The sequence below is a fragment of the Carcharodon carcharias genome, chromosome 11, assembly GCF_017639515.1.
Source record: "Carcharodon carcharias isolate sCarCar2 chromosome 11, sCarCar2.pri, whole genome shotgun sequence".
Taxonomy (NCBI): domain Eukaryota; kingdom Metazoa; phylum Chordata; class Chondrichthyes; order Lamniformes; family Lamnidae; genus Carcharodon; species Carcharodon carcharias.
In genome coordinates this window covers 51,730,679-51,754,136 of record NC_054477.1, presented here as the reverse complement: position 1 = coordinate 51,754,136, position 23,458 = coordinate 51,730,679, and the positions used below count along the sequence as shown (strand labels likewise).

Here is a 23,458-nt window from a genome sequence, read left to right as displayed (position 1 = left end):
GGAGTAACGAATGCAGTAGACTAAGTTGGATGGTCTGAGGGCCCTTAGCTTCTTCCTCGAACAGAGGCCCGAACAATCCCCATCCACCACTACTCTCCTCCGTCTGGCTGAACTTGTTCTCACGCTGAACAATTTCTCCTTCAACTCCTCTCACTTCCTCCAAATAAAAGGTGTGGCTATGGGTACCCGCATGGGCCCCAGCTATGCCTGTCTCTTTATGAGGTATGTGGAACATTCCTTGTTGCAGTCCTACTCCGGCCCCCTTCCACAACTCTTTCTCCGGTACATCGATGATTACTTCGGTGCCGCTTCATGCTCTCGTCGGGACTTGGAAAAATTTATTAATTTTGCTTCCAATCTCCACCCCTCCATCATTTTCACGTGGTCCATCTCTGACACTTCCCTTCCCTTCCTTGACCTCTCTGTCTCAATCTCTGGTGATAGACTGTCCACCAATATCCATTACAAACCCACCGACTCCCACAGCTATCTCGACTACAGCTCCTCACACCCCGCTTCCTGTAAGGACTCCATCCCATTCTCTCAGTTCCTTCGCCTCTGTCGCATCTGTTCCGATGATGCTACATTCAAAAACAGTTCCTCTGACATGTCCTCCTTCTTCCTTAACCGAGGTTTTCCACCCACGGTCGTTGACAGGGCCCTCAACCGTGTCCGGCCCATCTCCCGTGCATCCACCCTCACGCCTTCTCCTCCCTCCCAGAAACATGATAGGGTCCCCCTTGTCCTCACTTATCACCCCACCAGCCTCCGCATTCAAAGGATCATCCTCCGCCATTTCCGCCAACTCCAGCATGATGCCACCACCAAACACATCTTCCCTTCACCCCCCCTTATCGGCATTCCGTAGGGATAGCTCCCTCCGGGACACCCTGGTCCACTCCTCCATCACACCCTACTCCTCAACCCCCTCCCACGGCACCACCCCATGCCCACGCAAAAGATGCAACACCTGCCCCTTCACTTCCTCTCTCCTCACCGTCCAAGGACCCAAACACTCCTTTCAAGTGAAGCAGCATTTCACTTGCATTTCCCCCAACTTAGTCTACTGCATTCGTTGCTCCCAATGTGGTCTCCACTATATTGGAGAGACCAAACGTAAACTGGGCGACCGCTTTGCAGAACACCTGCGGTCTGTCCGCAAGAATGACCCAAACCTCCCTGTCGCTTGCCATTTTAACACTCCACCCTGCTCTCTTGCCCACATGTCTGTCCTTGGCTTGCTGCATTGTTCCAGTGAAGCCCAACGCAAACTGGAGGAACAACACCTCATCTTCCGACTAGGGACTTTACAGCCTTCCGGACTGAATATTGAATTCAACAACTTTAGGTCGTGAGCTCCCTCCCCCATCCCCACCCCCTTTCTGTTTCCCCCTTCCCTTTTTTTTCCAATAAATTATAAAGATTTTCCTTTTCCCACCTATTTCCATTATATAAAAAAAAACCCCCACTAGAGCTATACCTTGAGTGCCCTACCATCCATTCTTAATTAGCACATTCGTTTAGATAATATCACCAACTTTAACTTTAACACCTATGTGTTCTATTGTACTATTGTCGTTGACATCTTTTGATGATCTGCTTCTATCACTGCTTGTTTGTCCCTACAACCACACTGCCCCCCCCCCCACCTCTCTCTCTCTCTATCTCTCCGCCCCCCACACACACACCTTAAACCAGCTTATATTTCAACTCTTTCTTGGACTCGAACTCAAGTTCTGTCGAAGGGTCATGAGGACTCGAAACGTCAACTCTTTTCTTCTCCGCCGATGCTGCCAGACCTGCTGAGTTTTTCCAGGTAATTCTGTTTTTGTTTTGCTTCTATCACTGCTTGTTTGTCCCTACAACCACACCGCCCCCCCCCCCCCCCCCCACCTCTCTCTCTCTCTATCTCTCCGCCCCCCACACACACACCTTAAACCAGCTTATATTTCAACTCTTTCTTGGACTCGAACTCAAGTTCTGTCGAAGGGTCATGAGGACTCAAAACGTCAACTCTTTTCTTCTCCGCCGATGCTGCCAGACCTGCTGAGTTTTTCCAGGTAATTCTGTTTTTGTTTTGGATTTCCAGCATCCGCAGTTTTTTTGTTTTTAATAACTAAACTTAATGTTTACATTAATACTCCGACAAAAAAATCTTCATAATGAAAGAATTCTGCTACTTACTGTTGCTGCTCTGAGAGTTTGTTGTTTGCAAACTTACAACAGAAACCTTCTATCGTTAAAGCAGTATGTTGCAAGGGGAGTGAGATTTGGAGGTGTTTTATCTTTGAAGTATGCTGAGGTCATAATGCCACAGAATTCTGTGCCAAGGCTTTCCAAGAAATCAGCTACAATAGGACTCTGCAGACTCATTATTTCATTATTATTCTGGAGACTGTTAATTGTTTTCATTTTCTTCTGAAATTTTGGGAAAAAAAGCCTAATGTTTAAAAGTAACACAAGCTGACTTCTTTTTAAATTTATTCTTTCATGGGAAATGGATATCTCTGGCAAGGCCAGCATTTGTTACCTATCCCTAATAGGCTTGATTTGAGTGGCTTGCTGGGCCACTTCAGAGAGCAGTTAAGAGTCAACCAGATGCCACAGGGCTGGAGTCACATGTAGGCCAGGCCAAGTAAGGATGGCAGATTTCTTTCCCTAAAGGACATTATTGAATCAGATGGGTTTTTGTGACAATAGCCAACAGTTTCATGGTTACTATTACTGAGACTAGCTTTTAATTCCAGATTATTTTATTAATCGAATTTAATTATTAGTAGTTGAATTTGGCAGCACAGAACTGGAGTATTGCCGAAAAAAGAGACATGTTGAATTTCAAACAATGCTTGGCAGTTAACTGTCTGTTACATCGTGGATATGAAGTTGGGCTGAGTGACAGGCTGAGTGGCAGCTAACTGTCAGTCACCATCACTAGTGCATTCTCCATGGCAACGCCTCTGCCAATCAGATCCCAACCAATCAGCACTCTCTTCACCTACCGTATAAGTTGTTTTGCCCTTATAATGGTATTCTTGTGAAGTGAATACTGAATTTAAGTTCCACCAGCTGCCATGGGAGAATTTGAACCCTTGGTCCCAGAGCATTAGCCTGGGCCTCTAGGTTACTAGTCCAGTGACATTACCACCATGCCACCTTCACCCCGCTTTCAGTATTGTACTGATGTTCAATAAAAACGTGACAAAAGGTTAAGTTACCTTTGGAGCTCCCCAAGGATCCATGCTTGAACATCTATTTCTCAACACTTGCTGTTACTTAGCAACATCATTTGAAAACAAAATATCAGGTTCCATGTGTATGCTGATGAGACCCAGCTCTACATCACCACCATCTCTCAAAGCCACTCCACTGTCTCTGATTGTCATGCTGCTTGTCCGACATCCAGTACTCGATGAACAGAAATTGCTACCAAGTAAATATTGAGAAGCCAAAGTCTGCTGACTTTAGTCCCAGCCACCAACTTCATCCCTCTCCCTGACCACTGTCTGAGGTTGAACCAGGCCATTTGCAAACTTAACATCTTATTTAATCAGCTTTTGACCATATATCCACTCCAGCACCAAAACCATCTACTTGCACCTCTGTAACATCACTTGCCTCCAGCCCTCCCTTAGCTTTGGGTTGTTCATCCATGATTTTGTTACCTCAACACTAACTACCTGGCTGGCCTTCCATGTGCCATCCTCCATGAATTTGAGCTCATCCAAAGCTCTACTGCCCATGTCATAACTTGCACAAAATCTCATCACCCTTACTTACCTACATAGGCTCACAGCCAAAGAATGAATCAACTTTAAAGCTCTCATCCTTGTTTTCAAGCCTATTCATGGCCAAACCTTTCCCTATCTCTCTCATCTCTAAGTCCTACAATCCTCCCTGATCTCAACACTCCTTCAATTCTGGCCTCTTGAGCATCCCCAGTTATAATCACTCCACTGTCTGTGGCCATGCCATCAGCTTTCTAGGCTCTAAACTTTGAAAATTCCTCCGCACTCTCTCTCCTGCTTTAAGATACTCTTTAAAACCTACTTTTTTAACCAGCTTTTTGGTCAGCCCTCCTAATACTCAAGTGGCTTTGTGTTAAATTTTGTTTGACAACACCCTTGTGAAGCCCTTGGGAGTCAATGTTAAAGGTGCTACATAAATGCAAGTTGTTTTTGTTGTTGCACACAACCACTAGCAGCCACCCACTTGGCTTAAGATGATTAGTTAATTGTGAAAACATGTTGAATATTAAGAGAGGCTTTACCAGAGGATTGGGTGGTAGCCATTAATCAGTTCGGTTTGACCTGCATTCTGACCTAAATCCTGGATGTGTAAAACAGTGTTAAAACTTGCATGGCACCATTTGTCCCCATTTCATGTCTATATGTAGTAATTTATCTTTGCTTCTAATTCACAATGCAAGGAGGATTAAATATATATGTAACAAAACAATTCTATTCTAGATGCCTTCACACACGATATCAAACAGTGTACAGGATACATGGCTTTCATCCCTATCAATCAACACCGCAGCCAATGTTCACTTTCAGAACAAATCGGTCGTTTATCAAGATCTGCTAACTGCAGCAGAGCTAATTCTCTCCATCAACTCTATTTAGCGCAAAGCTTGTGATTTACTAAAAATAAATCTGTAATACCTGGGCAATGATACCCACTGACCTTACCTATTGCCTTAGAAAACCAAATATCATATTACATAATTTTAAATTCATCGCTTTGCATTTCTCAAGATGGAAGATGTCAGTATCAGGGAATCTAACCTTTTCAATTTGAAAATCAGGCAGAGCATCACAAGCAATCACATTTACAAAACAGAAACAGGCCATTCAGCCCAACAGGTCCATGCTGGTACATGTGCTCTGCACTAGCCTTCTCCTAAACCTCTTCATCCAATTCTATCAACATACCTTCCATTCTTTTCTTCCTCATGCATTCCACTTAAATGCAGCTATGCATATTGTCTCAACTACTCAATGTAACAGCAAGTTCCACATTCTAACCACTCTCTGGGTAAAGATATTTCTCCTGAATTCCCTATTGGGCTTAATCTTGCATTAATGGCCCTGAGTACTGGTCTCCCCCGCAACTGGCAACACCTTCTCTGCATCTACCCTATCAACCCCTTTCATAATCTTCAAGGCCTCTACCAGGTCAGTTCCCAGTCTTCCCTTCTTTAGGATGAAAAGAGAGCCAGCCTGGTCAACCTTTCCTGATAGATATAACCTCTCAGTTCTGATATCTTTCTAGTAAATCTTTTCACACTTTCTCAAGTGCCTCGATATCCTTTCAATAATAGAGGCCGGAACTGTTCAGTGCCAAGGTTCTTCACAAGTTCAGCAGAACCCTCTGCTTTTCAATTCTCACTTTAGAAACAAATCACATTGTTTTCTTTTTTTTTAAAAAAAGGGCTTATTAACATGCATTAGCACTTAGTGATTTATGTATCCGTACCCCCAAATCCATCTGTTCCTCACCCCCATTTAGACACTTAATTTGTAAGGAATATGTGACCTTTGTATTCTTCTTACCACCATCTACACTTATCTTGATGTGAGGAACTAAGACCTGTTATGATCTCAGCTGAGGTTGCCACTGGACAAGTCTGATCCCAGAGCTCAGGTTGATAGATCCTAACTTTTATTTGTTTAGATACGTGGAGAGGGACTGCTGAACAGAATTACTGGAGTCAGCTAATGAACTTTTAACAAAAGCATAAAACATTTATTAAACAAACTATATTACAATTCTCCTTCACCCACAAGTATACCTTTACAGATATGTACAGATTTGTAAGGATAACACAAGTTACAAAAGCTATCTTATAGTTAATGTTCACAGTAAGTACACAGTCCATGTAAACCTATTGGTGACCTGTAGTCAGGCATCAAACTCTGAAACCAAGTGACAGGTGCCACCTCAGCCAGATGCTATGGATCTCTCATCAACTCCTCACAAGCGCTTGTCATGAGTCAACCAGTCTTACTGCACTCAGTCTTTCACATGAGGATTTCCCAAACTTCACTCTCCAAGAACTCGCTTTGGAATCTTCTCAAACAGATGCTTTCTCTCTGATGCCTTCTGCAAGGGTTCATCTCCAGGGTTTCAAACTCTCCTTCCGATGTTCCTCTCCCCTGGGTCACCACATGCATTCAAGCTTCCTTCCACACGCTTTCTTGCACCAACTCAGCCATCAACAGTACACCACTGATTCACATGCCCATAGCAAAGAGTTACAGACCTTCAGCTGTCTCTTTGGGCCTTTGGGCTTTTCACAAGCCTTTGTCTCATTAAGCTTGGAGCCTTTCTCTGCTCCCCACTCTTAACTCCACTTAACAGGACCTTTTCCAGGTTCCTGTCCTTCCTTTGACTGGAAAGTCTTCTTGGGACTTTCCCCTGTTCCACTCCTTGGATTTAGGGACTTTCTTCTTTAGTTTGGAACTGGCTATCTGCCCCTTTTAGGTTGCTTGAGCTTGGTAGCTTTCTTCAAACCTACTGAACTCATACAGCTTCCAAATCAAACTGCTATTTCTAGTTTCTTGTTGATGTGTCTGTGGGAGGCAACTGCCTCTCTGGGCCCCTGTTGCTAGGCAACAGCACTGTTTTTTTTAAACTCTTGTTTGCTTAACTTAGCTTAAAGTTGTAAAACTCTCATTAGAAATGCAGACACCTTTTAAAGTGAAACTAAAACTCAACTTGATCTTTTCTTAACACACAGATACAGAAATACAAATCAAACATAAACTTTAAAGCTAAAACTCATTCCTAACACCCATAAATACCAATATAACTTACTTAAACTATCTCTATTTCCTAACAGACCTCACACTGTATATTTTTATAAAATACATATAGATATCTTCATTGCGATTTCTAAAATGTTAAAACTGAACAAAGACCTTTAAAATGGTTGAACCACATCTGGCTGAGGGCCTCAAACAAAGGAAGCTACTTGGCAGTTTCAGGAAAACTCGTGCCTAATTATCTCTGAGGAGCCACGAATAACATTCTGTGAACTGCACAGCCCAAATTCAGAGAGAGCTATACAAAAGCCATCAGCATTAATAGCCCAAGCTGGCCAACAGGAAATGGATCATCTGCTAAGGCAAAGGCCCCACAACCTTCCATAAGACCCTAAGCCATTAGATCCATTGCGTCTGCTCCACCATTCAATGAGATCATGGCTGATCTGATAATCCCCAATTCCACTTTCCTACCTTTTCCCCATAACCCGCGATTCCCTTACTGATTAAAAATCTGTCCATCCCAGCCTTGAATATGCTTAATGACCCAGCTGCTACAGCCCTTTGTGGTAAAGAATTCCACAGATTCACTACCCTCAGAGAAGTAATTCCCCCTCGCCTCTGTCTTAAATGGGTGACCCCATACTCTGAGATCATGCCCTCTGGTCTGAGACTCTCTCACAAGGGGAAACAACCTCTCAGCATCCACCCTGTCAAGCCCCATGAGAACCATATATGTTTCCATAAGGTCACCTCTCATTCTTCTAAACTCCAATGAGTACACGCCCAACCTACTCAACCTCTCCTCACAAGAAAATTCCTCCATACCTCCATACCCAGGATCAACCTAGTGAACCTTCTCTGGGCTGCCTCCAATACCAGTATATATTTCCTTAGATAAGGAGACCAAAAATGTTCACAGTATTCTAGATGTGGTCTAACTCATGCCTTGTGAAGTTTTAGCAAGATTTCCCTATTTTTATATTCCATTCCCTTTGAGATAAAGGACAATATTCCATGTGCCTTCCCTACTACCTGCTGAACTTGTATGGTAGCTTTTTGTGATTCATGCACAAGAACCTCCAAATCCCTCTGTGCTGCAGCTTTCTACCATCTTTCTCTATTTAAATAATATTCAGCTCCTCTTCTTCCTGCCAAAGTGCATAACCTCATATTTTCCCACATTATATTCCATCTGCCAAGTTTTTGCCCACTCACTTAACCTGTCTATATCTGTCTGTAGGCTCTTTATGTCATCCTCACCACTTGCCTTTCCACCTATTTTTGTGTCATGTGCAAACTTGGGAATAGTACATCATTTCCTTCATCCGAGTCGTTAAGACATATTGTAAATAATTGTGGCCCCAGCAGTGACCTCTGTGACACTTCACTAGTTATAGGTTGCCATCCTGAAAACATCTCCCTTATCCCTTCTCTCTTTTCAATTAGTTAGCCAATCCTCTATCCATGCTAATATAGTACCCCCAACACCATGGGCTCTTATCTTAAGTAGCCTTATGTACAGTATCTTATCGAACACCTTTTGGAAATCCAAATGTATTACATCTACTGGTTTCCTTTATCTATCCTGCTTGTTACCTCCTCAAAGAATTCTAATAAATTTGTCAGGCATGATTTCCCCTCCATGAAGCCATGCTAACTCTGCTTGATTATATTATGTACTTCTAAATGTTCTGCTATTACATTATTTATAACAGACTCTAACATTTTCCCAATGGCTGATGTTAAGCTAACTGGCCTATAGTTTCCTGTTTTTATCTCCTTCCCTTTCCTCCCTTTTCCTTTCAATTCCTCATGGCTGGGGCAGTTAACAGTCTTTGAAATCCAGATGATGGACATACATCCTTTGTTAAAGACCTGGCGGAGAGGTGGGAGTCATGTGACATAAGCCTCTGGCTTGTGGAACAAGTAATATTGCCTTGCTGAACTGCATAGCTCAGTCTGCTGTTTACCGTCTAACTAGCAGTCTCAAGACAAGGAGCTCTGCCCAGGTGCAAGACGTGGCCCCCATCTACACTGCTTCTGCTGTGGATTCTGTACCATCACCTACAAGACTGATTCATCACTGCATGCCAATCTCATTGTGTGAAGTCTACACCACTGGAAAAGTGAATTATCCAGCACTGGTTTTCAACCCACCGACCTCTGAAGAAATACCTCATTGGACCTTGATTCTGGATCCTACGTGAAACCATATTTCTTTTCTCTGTGATCTCTGTACTGTAAAGCTTTCTTCTCTCTATCCTTCTCTTTACAATCCGGATGTGAAAGGGACATTGCGAACTCTCTTTTCGCGTGTTGAGTATGTGCAAATAAACTAACCCTTTAAGTTCACCCTCTCTCGAGTTTGCTATGGGGTAATTAATAGAAAATTGGATTATAACAAAACCGAGTGGTTAAGAAATGTGCCACTGCCTATAAGGAGCGAAACAAGTCAAAACACCTTTCTGTTTATGGACAGGTGGTGAGAGGAGAAATTAGTGCTGTTTAAATTAACCCCCCTCCTGTCCATAACACTTTAACTTCATTTGTCAACTACATACCAACTATGGAAGATTATTAACGCTTTGCTGTGTTTTGTCATAGTCCTCCTCCATATTAATTATATCCCCCCAATTTAGTACCACCAATAAATTTTGAAATTGGATTTCCAATTTCCAAGCCATTTATGTAAGTTGTAAACAACAATGGTCCCAGCAGTGAACCTTGTGGAATCCCACTTCACACCTTGAACCCCTCCTCTGTGTTTTGGTACTTTGTAGCCAGCTTGTTATCTATTTTGCTACTTGGCTGCATAGTCCCTATCCTTGCCTCAACTCATTGGCTGCTGAAACGCTCATCCATTATTTTGTCTTGAGACTGGACTATTCCAATGCAGTCAGCCTCCCACATTTTGCCTTCCGTAAACTTGAGGTCTTCCAAAACTCTGCTGCCCAGTTTTTACTCTCACAAAGTCCCAGTGATCCATGATCCTGTGTTCGCTGAACTACACAGGCTCCCGGACAAGAAGGCCTTAATTTTTAAATTCACATCCCTGCTTTCAAATCCATCCATGGCCTCACCCCTCCCTATCTCTATAATTTCCTCCAACCCCACAAACCTCCAAGATATCTGTGCTCATCTAATTCTAGTCTCTTGAACATCCCCAATTTTATTTTCTTCACCATTGATGGCCATACCTTCAGTTCCATGGACCCTAAACTCTGCAATTTCTTCCTTAAACCTCTCTGCTTCTTTTTTCTCCTTTAAGACATCCCATAAAACCTGCCTCATTGACCAAGCTTTTGGCCATTTGCTTTAATATGACCTTATACTGTTTAGTGTCAATTTTTGCTTTATAACGCCCCTGTGAAACATTTTGGGACATTTTACTGTATTAATGGTGCTATATACATACAAATTGTTGACTCCACATGCTCTGCCTTAGTTATGAATCTACCATGTGATTCTTTATCGTGAACCTTTTGGAAATCCAAATGTGACACATCTACTTCACTACCCATATTTACACATTGTTATTTATTCAAAACATGCAATAAGTTTGGTCAAGCATGACCTACCCTTTTGAAATCCATGCCTGCCAACTCAGTTTCTAAGAGTTCTTCTATTAGTTAGAATTCTATTATGTTTCCTACCAACTACCTTAAGCTAATGGTCTATGGTACCCTTGAATTTTTCTATTTCCTCTTTTATATATAGGAATCACATCAGCTGAATAGATATAAATGGAAACTCCCTCCAGTCTGCCCTTAAAATGCACTTGATCAAAGCACCCACATCTCTACACTCCCAATGTTAGCTATTCATTGTGCTTTTATGATCAAGTTAGCCGTTCTTGGAAGATTAAAAAGCATGGAAGCAGAGTCCAAGCTGCTTGGCAGTTAAAACAGCTTCTTCTAGGAATCATGTGCAATTTGCTCATGGCCTCTACCCTACTTATTTAAATGCAAAAATGTTTACATTCCACACAATGCCTCATCAAGTAAATCTCAACAATCTGACAATCTACATTCTTCAACCCTGGAGAGCTATTTTCCACAGAAGACGGGTCCAGGACCCAGCAGAACAGGAACCAATGTAGTCAGTAGACCATTTGAACATTTCTATCAATCCTCATCCCTGTGACCTTATATCCCACCCCATTCCAATATTTAATCATTTTTTTCTTAAAGGAGCCAACTAACAAAGTATTAACTGATTTAGCTGTGACTCTATTCCACACATACACAATTCTGTAGGGGCATTGTCCTATTGTTGCTTGAATCGTGTTCTCAAAATGGAATTTCAATAAAAGTTCACAATATTGAATTAGTAGTTAAACTAAAAGCCTGGAACTGGCTAGAAACAGAAAACTAATTATTGCTGAAAAAAGAGAGACATGCCATTAAAGCTTTTCTCATTGTGCTCATCAGGATATCTCCCAAGAAATTACTAACAGTAATGGGGGAGCAACCATTCATACTGTATGAGGGGAGAGTGCAGGTTGGATGACAAGTGGACTCTGATTGGTGGGGGCATTGCCAGAGATAATGCGGCATGGAACAGTTAACTGCCCAGCTTTGTTCAAATTCAAACCGGAAGGTCAACTCTGATTGGTCAAGGCATTGCCCTGGGGAATGAGCCCGGGAATGACTGTTCCCTAAGTTTTTGTTTCGTTGAGGAAGGCGCAATATGTGGACATGTTCCTTCTGTCTGCAAAGGACCCTGTGTGTGAACACATGTGGTTTATATCATGCATGAGTGAGCTACAATGCAAGTTCAAATGACAATCTTAAATTGTTTTTCAGTATAATTCTTAGCATAATCAGGATTGTTTAGCAGGTGCTGTCCAATTGCGGATTCACATCTAATGTCGAACACACTGTTTTGAGTTTTGTAAGTATGGGCTGGTTGCGTATGGTCAATACTTTGCTTGCTGCGAACAGCCAAAGGGACATGCTGTTTGATACAATCTGCCAATTGATGGAACGTAGAGCCTATATACCTGGCATCACATCAGCACTGAAATTCGTATACCACAATGCTCATTTGTGTGACAGGCAAACATCTTTTTGGCTCGACGGCAGCATCCTGTTAGTGGAGAAAACCACTTGTGCTGCTATTGCATACTAAAAGCATGAAATAGCTAGCTTCAACTGTTACTCAAAGTTTTGAGACACTTTAAACTTGCAGCCTTAGGCCCATTCATGAGTTTGAGCGATATACAGAGAGCAAGGATCTGATCTGTATAGCCATTATACTGCAGAATGGCTTTGATGCGCCTTATTTCAACAACAAGCTTGCATGGTGGGCAAATGGCTTGGGCTCTATTTACAAGGTTGCCAATCAGATCAAAATCCCAATGCGTATATTGACCAGTGAAGGTAGGCTTGCTATTAAGCGTAGCAGAGAACCCACTGGCAGATTTCTCAACTAGCATGTCGAGGAAAGGTAGCTTGTTTGACTCCTCCATTCCTTTTGTGGGAATTTCCAAGGGAATTCTCAGCCAAAGTATTTTGGCTCCTCAGCAATCTCCCATGAAGTTGAAAGAACAGGCTAGTATCTTAAAGGGAATTTCCACATTCCAAATTCTTTTCAAACTGTATTATTATGTTTGCTTGAAGTCAATGTCTGACAAGCTTTTGCTGTTAATAAACATAGTAAAACACATGAAGAACATGCTACAACACAAACTAAAACACTGTCATACAAAATGACAAAAAAAAACAAGACTACAAGAAAAGCAACTGGTAAAGGCCAAGCCCCTTAGCAGCTGACAGACCATTTGCTTGGTCATGAATCCTAACCAACCCATAGATTTTCCAAATGGTAGTAATCAAACACAGGTCATCCTCTGTGAAATTTCTCCTTCATCATAAAAGGAAACAAAGGAGCAAACTTTCAACATTACAAAGCACTTTCTGATCAGTCACATTCTATAGGAGTCTCATCTATGGTCCCAGCAGCAAATGAACTATTGTGCTCTTGAAGATGTATTTGACCATCACTGTCTATCTTATAGTTTTCAAACCTATTATGAAAGAGTTAATTAGCCAGCTTCCCCTTCATTCATCATCCATAAAACAATTCACAAAGCATTGACAAAAGTGACTGGCAGACGATTTAGCTTCAAGTCCAAAATACTCAATGTAGCATATGCAAGTTACACATCATACTTGCTAAACTAATTCCAATATCAATCACAAAAGAGCAAAACAAAAAGGAACAATGCCAATTATCTGAAATTTCACTTAATAAGTAGGAAACATACCAACAAACAAAAGGCAAGCAGATACGAAAACCAAATCAGGTGACAAGCAGCTACAAATACATGAACAAGGAAAGGAAAGCAAACCAACTGAATCATTCAAGCTCTTTTTTGAAAGAACTTCAGCTATCTGCTGTCAGGAACCAATGAATATAGAAGCAACTTTTTAAACATAAACTTAGTTATTTGGCACAAAATCAACAAGCATTACACAATTGTAGTAACACGTCAAAGACTAGCCATGAAGTGCTTTAGGGCATTGTGAAGTTGTAAAAAGTTGTTACACAAGTGTAAGTACATTATTTTCTTTGTAAAAATACAAAGATACCACTGCACTCTCTTAAAATCAGTTTTAAATCAGGTACAATGATCTATATCATCCAGTTATAAATATGTTTATCTATAAATGTGTAGAATTATTAATGGATTCCCATTTGATTTTATGTGCCAGCCTTTCCAGAATAACTGTTTCAGAGCTTCATTGAAATCCAAGTGCACTGTCTTTACCATAAACAAGTTCTTGCATCACGACCTCAAAGAAAAGCAATAGATTGGCAAGAACTTACAATCATAAGCACAGATTGCCTAAATTTCTTTTATTATTTTATTTCTATCCAGATGCTTCATATTCTTCTCATTAATAAAGGCTTCAATATCTTTACCCAAAAGTCAAACTCAGTGGACTGTAAATTCCTATTTATGTTATTACCTTCCAAAAAAGGGAGTAATATCTGCCTCTCATGCTAGTGGGCATGTTACTGCCTGTAGTGAGTGCAACTCCATGTTCCTTCTTGTAAAAAAAATCATTCAGCTACATTTTTCTTTGGGAAAGGATAGATCATATTTCAATCAGGTTATTTACTCTGATTTTATAATAAAGATTACTCTCTGAACAAAATTGATTGAAATAAAAATGTTACAATGGAATCTGTACCTGTGTAATACACGCTATATCCCTGTAAAATAATGTCATACCCTGTTCCATCCCATCTCAGCCCTTTAGTAAAAGCAATTTACTTCAGCAAAAAAATTTAAACAGAAAATTTTGTATCCAACTTTATTCCTCATTCCCTCTAAATCAAACAAAAATCAAATAGCAATCAAATTGCCCAGCCAAAAATTCAAACCATATTGCACCATTATAACACACAGTCATCTACCAGAAGGTTAAATACTGTGATTGTTGGAATTTTGTAATATGAATAGAAAATTTGGGAAATACTCGACAGGTCAGACAGCAGAAAGAGAAGCAGAGTTAACATTTCAGGTCACTGACCCTTCATCAGAGCTGGAAACTTTTACAGATGTCCTAGGCCCTTAGAAAGTTCAGAGGCAGGGAAGAGTGGGGGAGGTGAGAGGAATGAACAAAACGGTAAATGATCTCAAATTACTAAATTTGGTCAAGTCTGGAAGGTTGTGAACTGCCGAACTGAAAGATTATGTCCTGCTCCAAGCTTTCATTGAGCTTCAGTGGAGCCATGTAGGCAGATGAGGAAAGAGTCTTAAAATGGCATGCTCAAGGACACTGCATACTGATTGAGGTGTTCAACAAAGTGATCTCCCAAACTGTCTGTTGTCTCCCCAGTGCAAAGGAGACTACAACAAATACAGTATATTGAAATGAAAGAAGTGCAACTGATCGCTGTTTCATCTTCAAATCCTAAACATTGTTCCCACTTGGGTGCTCATAATGGTTCTGCTGTTGTCATTTACAGGTTCTCTAGATCCATCTTTTCTTTCTTCATCTGTCTCATTACTGTCCTTTTTTGTCTTGAGCCATTATCCCTTATATCATTTAATCACTCCTGCTTCCACCCTAACACAAGCCTTATTTCACTCCTGCCTCCCCAACCCAATCCAACTCTTTTCCTACTTCTGGGCTTGCTTAAAACCTGTTACATCAGTAAAATTTTTCAATTCGGACAAAATGTCAACAGCCTGAAATGTCAACTTTGTCTCTCCACACATGCCTGAACTGCTGAATATTGCCAGCACTTTTTGTTTATATACCAATCGTCTATTATTCTGCATAGCTGATTTCTTGCCTTTGTGACTGTTCAAATTGAGTTCATCATAACTCACAGCAGTTTCCATTTACTCCATTTCATCCCTAATATTAACAGACATAGATCAGCAGCAAGCTACTGATGTGTCATCTAGTTTGCAAGAAAATTAATACTGTGATTGTTGCATCAAAGAGAATGGACAAAAATATCCAAGGGGGCAAAATTAAAACCACTTAACAGATAGGATGTGGATTTTCATCTGTGCATCAGCAGAGTTAACAATCTCAGCTCATTGGTAATGGTACCATTCAGTCTTTAAACATGTATTTTGAAGTCAGTCCTTTAATTGTCAGGCTCATGAAAGCACTATTTTTGGTATAATGATTCCTAATTGAAAGTACAGAACTGCTAATTAGTAGATTAGAAATTATAATAATCTTTGTAATTACCACAGAGGAGCAATATTACAAAACGCCAATGCAAAACTTAATCATTACAAGATAAATATAGACACTGAAGACCATTGTGCCATCCTGCCTCACCCATCTCAAAAAAATATGCTGCCGTCACATTAACTGCTTGTAATAAGGGCTTTCCACTATCTGCCCAAAGCTTGCTCTTCACCAGTTTGAACCTGCGCCCTATTTGTTTATGGCATAGTGTAAAGTACTGCACTGAATTTACCTTTTCTACAACATTTACTGTTTCAAATAAATCGTTATAAAGTCCGTCAGTTGCCTTCTTTCAAGGATAGGTAGCTCAAGTTACTCCGTTCTAATCTCATAATTAAATTTTCTGACACTGGAGTTCAGCCTGGGACTGCACTAACGATTGTTTTGATTGAAAATGCGATAGAAAATAGGGTATTTCAGGATTTTAAGCACCTAAAAACAAGCCAGTTCATTAGCTGACCGAGAAGTGCGATGACATTTTGATCAGAACGCAAATCAGTTTATCATATAAACAAGGGCATGGGCTGACAACAGATCAGTTGTATCCAAACCACCCCACCGCCAGCAAACAAAGCAGGTACGCGGCAAGTAGGAACAAAAAGCTGGCGTGCAACTCAAACGAGAAGATGACAACAGATGGAGGTGGAGGGGTGCTGTTGTATGTGGCCTCAAGGCAGCTGAAGTGGAGCAAAGTCGAGCCTTTTTAAGACCGACAAGAAAGATCTCCGGTACTCACGCACTGCACCATTTCAAAGCATTTCTATCAAAGAGTGTAATTTGTCAAACAGATGGAATATCACTTGCAAAGTGCAGGTAGGATGTCAGCTGCTCATGATCCCGGCGTTCGGGACCAACCCACAAACACTGGGCGAAGCCGTGGCCACCCAAAGTGATCGGTAACAAGGACAGCAATAATATTAGAAACGGGGTGAGGCATCTCTGTTCGACCTCTTCGATCAAAAGCAAATGCTAACAGAAATAAAACCGAGACACATGAAAGGTGAGTCATTACGATTCGATTGATTTCTGCTCTGGCAGATGAAAGATGCTCCACCTACTTCGATTTTCCCTACTCACCTCCTGACGAATGGATTTTTTTTGATTTCCTGGGGAAAGACATCTTGCAGCGGGAAGATGAGATCGGCTGCCGATGCTGGATGTCAATGGCATGCTCCTGTGCTCCAGAAGTGGCCTCTCTGCTGCGCTCCTTCTCCTGGGCTAATGGCTGGGTCCCTGGCGCCAAGCAGCAGCGCCATGTCTCTGATGGGGCCAACGCATCATTATTGGATAACCGCGCGTGGGGAGAACACAGAGAACAAGCAGTTAGCCATTGATGGAACAGCTAAAAGGGATTATCAGTGGAACACTGCCCTGCTCTGTCATTTTCCTGTTCGTTTACAATGAATTATAATGTGGAAAATAAAAGAACACCCCAGGGAGCGGCATAGATTCGATTAGTATAATCCATGTAATCCAGGTTACTCAGTCCTGCGTGTCCCTTAGAGTTTACATTTTACAAATTAAAAGTGTTTGGAAATGCAATATTTACTCACTGTACTCCCGGGCTTGCCATAGTCATGTGACCCTTAAACGAGACAAGCTGACTGTAGGCAGACATGATACAAGCAGTTCAATAAAGCCTCTCACTGAGAACACACTGAAGTAGTACAGCTGTCCTTAAACATGAAACAGACTTCCAATCTAACCAGAGCTCTGGGGTTATTTGGGTTAATTGTAAAATATCTGCAAGCAAGTCATAATCAATGCGGAAAAAAGGGATTCCCTCATCCCCCACCCCCCACCCAGTTACATTAAAAAGTTTAATCGGCAAATGGTTCATTCTTACTTAAAGCCACTGCCTTGATCATGATTTGTTTCCACCAAAAGTATGCCTCCTTTTTTACCAAACTGGTTGTCCACTCAGACAATCAAGTGTCTCCTTCACTAATTCTTGCTGCTACCCAACCCATATTTTTTTTTCCTTCTCCCTCCTTATTCAATGTTTCCTCTTCTCTGTAGGTCTCCTATCTGTCCAGGTCTCCCAAGCTCTCTTTATTTTTCTCAGATATTACTTCAATAATTTACTTACTCTGTTACATTATATAGAGAGCAGCCACCATGTACCAATCGGAGGGAGATACGCCAAATCACAGTATCCAGAAGCTATAGAAAGGCATATATGAGAAAAAATTAAAGCTAGGCCTTCTGCTCAGAGGGAGAAAGAGACCAACAATTGAGAATAGGTGGGAGCTGGGCCAAATGGTCTTTCCATTGTTATAGTGAGCCCAAGACCATATCGCCAATTGGTAGTGTGTGTGTTGCCTTGGGGTGGGGGGGGGTGGTGCGGTGGAGAAGTGGGGGATGTTGTTTACAGGACTAGAAAAGCCTGCTGAATGGGTGCAGTGCAGTAACAAACATCAAAAAATTTTAGTATTGTTGACAGTGCAGATATTTACCAGCAGTGCCCAACTCCACAGCGAGATGGCAGCCAGCAGATACCAACTCAACTGTCAGTCAAACAGATAGCCATTGAAACTCTCCTTGAAAAAAATCTTATCACGTGCTCATTAATTTATAAAACTAAACAGCCATTCAAAAGCCTCAAAATATTTAATCCTATTATATGTTCATAAAGCTGTGAAACAAAATACAGTCCCCCTCACAGCTGCATCAACAACCACAGCTGAGTTAAATCCATTAGTGGTGCTTGGAGCTCAGCCATGCCTTTGTAATGAGATTACACTGTACAGCTGAATAAACAGAGTACACAGAGCTCAAAACAACTGACTCTTTTAAGTTGCCTGATCAAATATCCAGCCATCGGCTCCATCTTTTTTCAAGGGCTCACTGAAGTTTCAGAGAAGTCTGGCTACTTCAGTTTTTTCATTTCAGGCAGCTGACCCATTTAAATCAGATTTTCAATACTGTTGAATGCAGAAGAGGTCTTTATCTACAAACGCAGCTGAACACTTACACAATGCTAGTCAATTAATGGGCACTTAACATTTTAAAACACAACCCCCTGATCAATCACTTCATTAAAAACATAGGCAACTTTTCAAACAGCATCCAATTATGACAGTTCTCAATTCCACAGCAGGCTTCCCCCGAGATTCACAAAACGACATAGCTGGCATGGTTTACACAGCCGTTAGGAACACAGCGCCTTGAGGAAAGTACCAACCTTGGGTAAAATTGTATTTAGAACATTTAAATGGCGATGCCAATGTCACTTTAAGTGTGGGTCCACCAACTGCCAAGTTTCCCTCCTTGAGGAGAATGGTGTCCAGCAGGAATGACACAAGTTTGAAACTGCAGATCCGCATGCCTCCCCACACAAATTTACTGAACATCGTAAGGGAAAATTCAGCCGTGTGTTTCTATTTTCCCAAAATGGAGCGCACGCTCTGACACCATAATATTTCCTACTAGTCCAGAGAGCTTCAGCGCACTTTGGCACAGCCAAGGCTGAAGGACTTCTCAATTCTATGTAGTAATCCTACTGGGGTTTAGTCCTATAAAATCATGTAATTTCCTAACATAGGACTAATAAGCTTCCTGCTGCTTGTCCAACCAAACTGTTTGGGCATTGAATATTAAGGTTCTCGTACTGAAAGAGAAGCAGTGACAGAATTTGCCTTCAGAGGTGCATTAAGAAAAGCAACTCCTCATTAACATTAGGGTACAATGGTTCTGTGTGGCTCAATGGTGGATTCTCCAGTGTGTCACAGAGGGTTAATTGCACTCCAGTCTTTCTTTACCACATATGATCTTGGAACCAACTTTACTCACAAGATGCCAGGCGCACTTCCCTTCTAACCACTCCCAGGATTATGTTATGATTTCCATTAAAAACTGATGACTTTTAAAAAGATATTTCAATTTCAGTGACCGACTGAAAAGATCACACCACAAGATTTTAAGTTTCAAGAATTTTACTGCAATAAACAAACTAAAAGCAACATTAACAAAACAATATTTTTGGCAATTTATACTCAAAACTACAGAAAGGTTTCCCCATTTAACTTTTTAAAATGGCCAAAAATCCCTTGCCACGGTTATACTTTATACTGTCTCTTAAGTGGGCACTTGATTCTCCTGGAACCAGTCCAAAGCTATTCTCTGCTCCCGATGGCCTGCTTCCTCTTGCCTTTCTCAGCTGGGTAACTTTTAAACCCAGAACTGACTTTCACTGTGAGGGTCACACAGGAAATTCCTTTCCTGTAGCCTAAGGTAGGCAAATCCTCCAGCCTCCTTTAAATCCTCACAAATTTGGTTTCATCAATCTGACCACAAGCTGCCCCGTTCTGCATAGTGAACAATGGGGTCAGCATTTTCTCTGGTTCAGATGAAGGACTAGCTGACTCTTTTTCCTGCTCTATCTTTCTCAGATTCTTGCAGACCAACCTGTCTGAGAGGTTCATGATATCTTAGAAACCCTGTAATCCAATACTAAAGTAACTGTGGACTCTTCCCTTCCCAAAGCCCATCTCCATGCTCAAGTGAATCACATGAACCTTATATCCACGTTGTTATGACACAGCAGTTAGTAAAGGCTGAGTTGTTTAAAACCCAGAGGGAAACTTGAACAACTGTCATAACCTATATTTTCAACTGGTATGTTTGAGACGCAGCTGAATTTAGGAATAAACCATACATCAAAGCACCCAGACTAGCTAGCTTTAATTCAATTGAGCCACACACAGACCCTACTAAAGTCCAATTTTAAAATAATTTCCAATAACATTATAGACATTAATATCCCTTCATGACAACATAGAAATGCCAATTAGCTAATCTCCAGACCCTCAAATCCATTCCATAGTGGAATTACATGGACAGTTGAAAGTATAATCCACTTATAAAACCTGACATTCCAAAGACTTCCCTATGAGACTTGGAGACTAACACCCATTAGATAAGATACAGTTAGAGTGCAGTGTGCAGTTTTGGGTGACCCATTAAAGAAAGTACGTTTATACCGTAACAAGCATATGATCAAATGATGCTAGGGATAAGAAACTATGCTTCTGGGGAGAGACATCACATTAGCACCAGAGCAGAGAAGGCTAAAATCATATTTAATTAAAGATTTTTAAAATTCTTACATGTTTTCATAGAGTGAATGGAGAAAATTTATTTTCTTTGGCAGGGGATGTCAATGATGAAAAGCCACTAACAGGTTAAGGAGACATGTGAGAAAATGTTTCTTTGCACAAAAGTGTTGGGAGAATGCAATGCTTTGCCACAAGCAAGTGATTGAGGCAAGGACCATTGCAACTTTTAAGGGAAAGCAGTTAAATATTTGAAGCAGAGGAAGAAATGGGACTTCATAAATAGTTTTGGATTGCTCCAACAAAGTAGGCACAGGCACAATTAGGTTCCTCCGAATGTCTACAGTTCTATTATTGCGAAAGTAAGTACTTTCTGGAATCTACCCTAAACATCCGTTAATAATTTTAAATAGTTTTTATTCATTCAAAGGATGTGGGCTTCATTGACCACATCAGCATTTATTGCCCATCCCTAATCGCCCTTGAGAAGGTGGTGGTGAGCTACCTTCTTGAACTGCTGCAGTCCCTGTGATGTAGGTACACCCACAGTGCTGTTAGGGAGGGAGTTCCAGGATTTGATCCAGCGACAGTGAAGGAACGACGATATATTTCCAAGTCAGGATGGTGAGTGACTTGAAGGGGAACTTCCAGGTGGAGGTGTTCCCATGCATTTGCTGCCCTTGTCCTTCTAGATGGTAGTGGTGGTGGGTTTGGAAGGTGCTGTCTAAGGAACCCTAGTGAGTTTCTGCAGTGCATCTTGTAGATGATACATACTGCTGCTACTGTGCGTCGGTGGTGGAGGGAGTGAATGTTTGGGGGTGAGATGCCAATCAAGCGGGCTGCTTTGTCCTGGACAGTGTCAAGCTTCTTGAGTGTTGTTGGAGCTGTACACATCCAGGCAAAAGAAGAGTAGTCCATCACGGTCCTGACTGTGCCTTGTAGATTGTGGACAGGCTTTGGGGAGTCAGGAGGTGAGTTACTCACTACAGGATCCTTAGCCTCTGACCTGCTCTTGTAACCACAGTATTTATATGGCTAGTCCAGTTCAGGTCAATGGTAACCCCAAGGATGTTGATAGTGGTGGATTCAGCAATGGTAATACCAGTGAATGTCAAGGGGCAATGGATAGATTTTCTCTTATTGGAGATGGTCATTGCCTGGCATTTATGTGGTACAAATGTTACTTGCCACAAGTCGACCCATGCCTGGATGTTGTCCAGGTCTTGCGGCATTTTGGACATGGTCTGCTTCAGTATCTGAGGAGTTGTGAGTGATGCTGGACATTGCAAGATCATCAGCGAACATCCCCACTTATGACTTTATGATGGAAGGAAGGTCATTGATGAAACAGCTGAAGCTAGTTAGCCCTAGAACACTACCCTGAGGAACTCCTGCAGTAATGTCCTCGAGCTGAGATGACTGACCTCCAACAACCACAACCATCTTCCATTGTGCTAGATATAACTTCAACTAGCGGAGAGTTTTCCCCCTGATACCCATTGATTCAAGTTTTGCTAGGGCTCCTTGATGCAACATTCGGTCAAATGCTATCTTGATGTTAAGGGCAGTCACTCTCGCCTCACCTCTGGAGTTCAGCTCTTTTGTCCATGTTTGGACCAAGGCTGTAATGAGGTCAGAATCTGAGTGGCCCTGCTGGAACCCAAACTGGGCATCAGAGAGCAGATTATTGCTAAGCAATGCCACTTGATAGCACTTCTATCACTTTACTGATCATCAAGAGTAGACTGATAGGGCCGTAATTGACCAGTTGGATTTGTCCTGCTTTTTGTGCACAGGCCAACCTTGGGGCAGTTTTCCACATTGCTGGGCAGATGCCAGTGTTGTAGCTGTACTGGAACAGCTTGGCTTGGGAGGGCGGCAAGTTTTGAAGCACAAATCTTCAGTACTATTGCCTGAATGTTGTCGGTGCCCATAGCCTTTGCAGTATCCAGTGCCTTTAGCTGTTTCTGGATATCACGTGTAGTGAATTGAATTGGCTGAAGACTGGCATCTGTGATGCTGGGGACCTCTGAAGGAAGCCGAGATGGATCATCCACTTGTAATTTCTGGCTGAAGATTGCTGCAAATGCTTCAGCCTTATCTTTTGCAGGGATGTGCTGCTGAGGCTTTATAAGGCTCTGGTCAGACCACATTTAAAATATTGTGAGCAATTTTGGGCTCCATATCTAACGAAAGGATGTTCTGGCCGTGTAGGGGGTCCAGAGGAGGTTCATAAGAACAATCCCAGGAACGAAAGGCTTAACATATGAGGAATATTTGAGGACTCTGGGTCTATACTTGATGGAGTTTAGAAGGATATGGGGGATCTGATTGAAACTTACAGAATACTGAAAGACCTGGATAGAGCGGATGTGGGGAAGATGTTTCCATTAGTAGGAGAGACTAGGACCCGAGTGCACAGCCTCAGAGTAAAGGGAAGACATTTTAGAAAAGAGATGAAGAGAAACTTCTTTAGGCAGAGAGTGGAATTCATTGCCACAAAATGGTGTGGAGGCCAGGCATTGAATGTATTTAAGACCGAGATAGATAGGTTCTTGATTGGTAAGGAGATCAAAGGTTACGGGGAGAAGGCGGGAAAATGGGGTTGAGAAACTTATCAGCCATGATTGAATGGCGGAGCAGACTCGATGGGTCGAATGGTCTAATTTCTGCTCCTATGTCTTATGGTCTTTTGCACTGACCTACTGGGCTCCACCACCATTGAGAATGGGGATATTTGTGGAGCCTTCTCATCCAGTGAATTGTTTAATTGTCCACCACATTCATGGCTGGATGTGACAGAACTGCAGAGCTTACATCTGATCCATTGGTTGTGGAATCGCTTAGCTCTATCAATAACTTGTTGCTTATGCTGTTTGGCATGCAAGTAATCCTGCATTGTAGCTTCAACAGG

The 23,458-nt window shown here is 41.7% G+C and overlaps 1 protein-coding gene across 2 annotated transcripts in view; it reads right to left on the bottom strand.

Annotated features, from left to right (window-relative positions):
- Positions 1 to 16,910, bottom strand: part of atp8a2 (ATPase phospholipid transporting 8A2) — a 631,244-nt gene extending 614,334 nt beyond the window's left edge. Inside the window, exon 1 of one of the 2 annotated variants that reach the window (XM_041199633.1) lies at positions 16,568 to 16,910. In XM_041199633.1, coding sequence (XP_041055567.1) covers positions 16,568 to 16,610 — 43 coding nt within the window. In that variant the 5' untranslated portion in view covers positions 16,611 to 16,910. Of the gene's footprint in view, positions 1 to 16,548 lie in introns of both variants that reach the window. The other variant, XM_041199634.1, reaches the window with a different exon arrangement.
- Between the last annotated feature and the right edge of the window lie 6,548 nt (positions 16,911 to 23,458).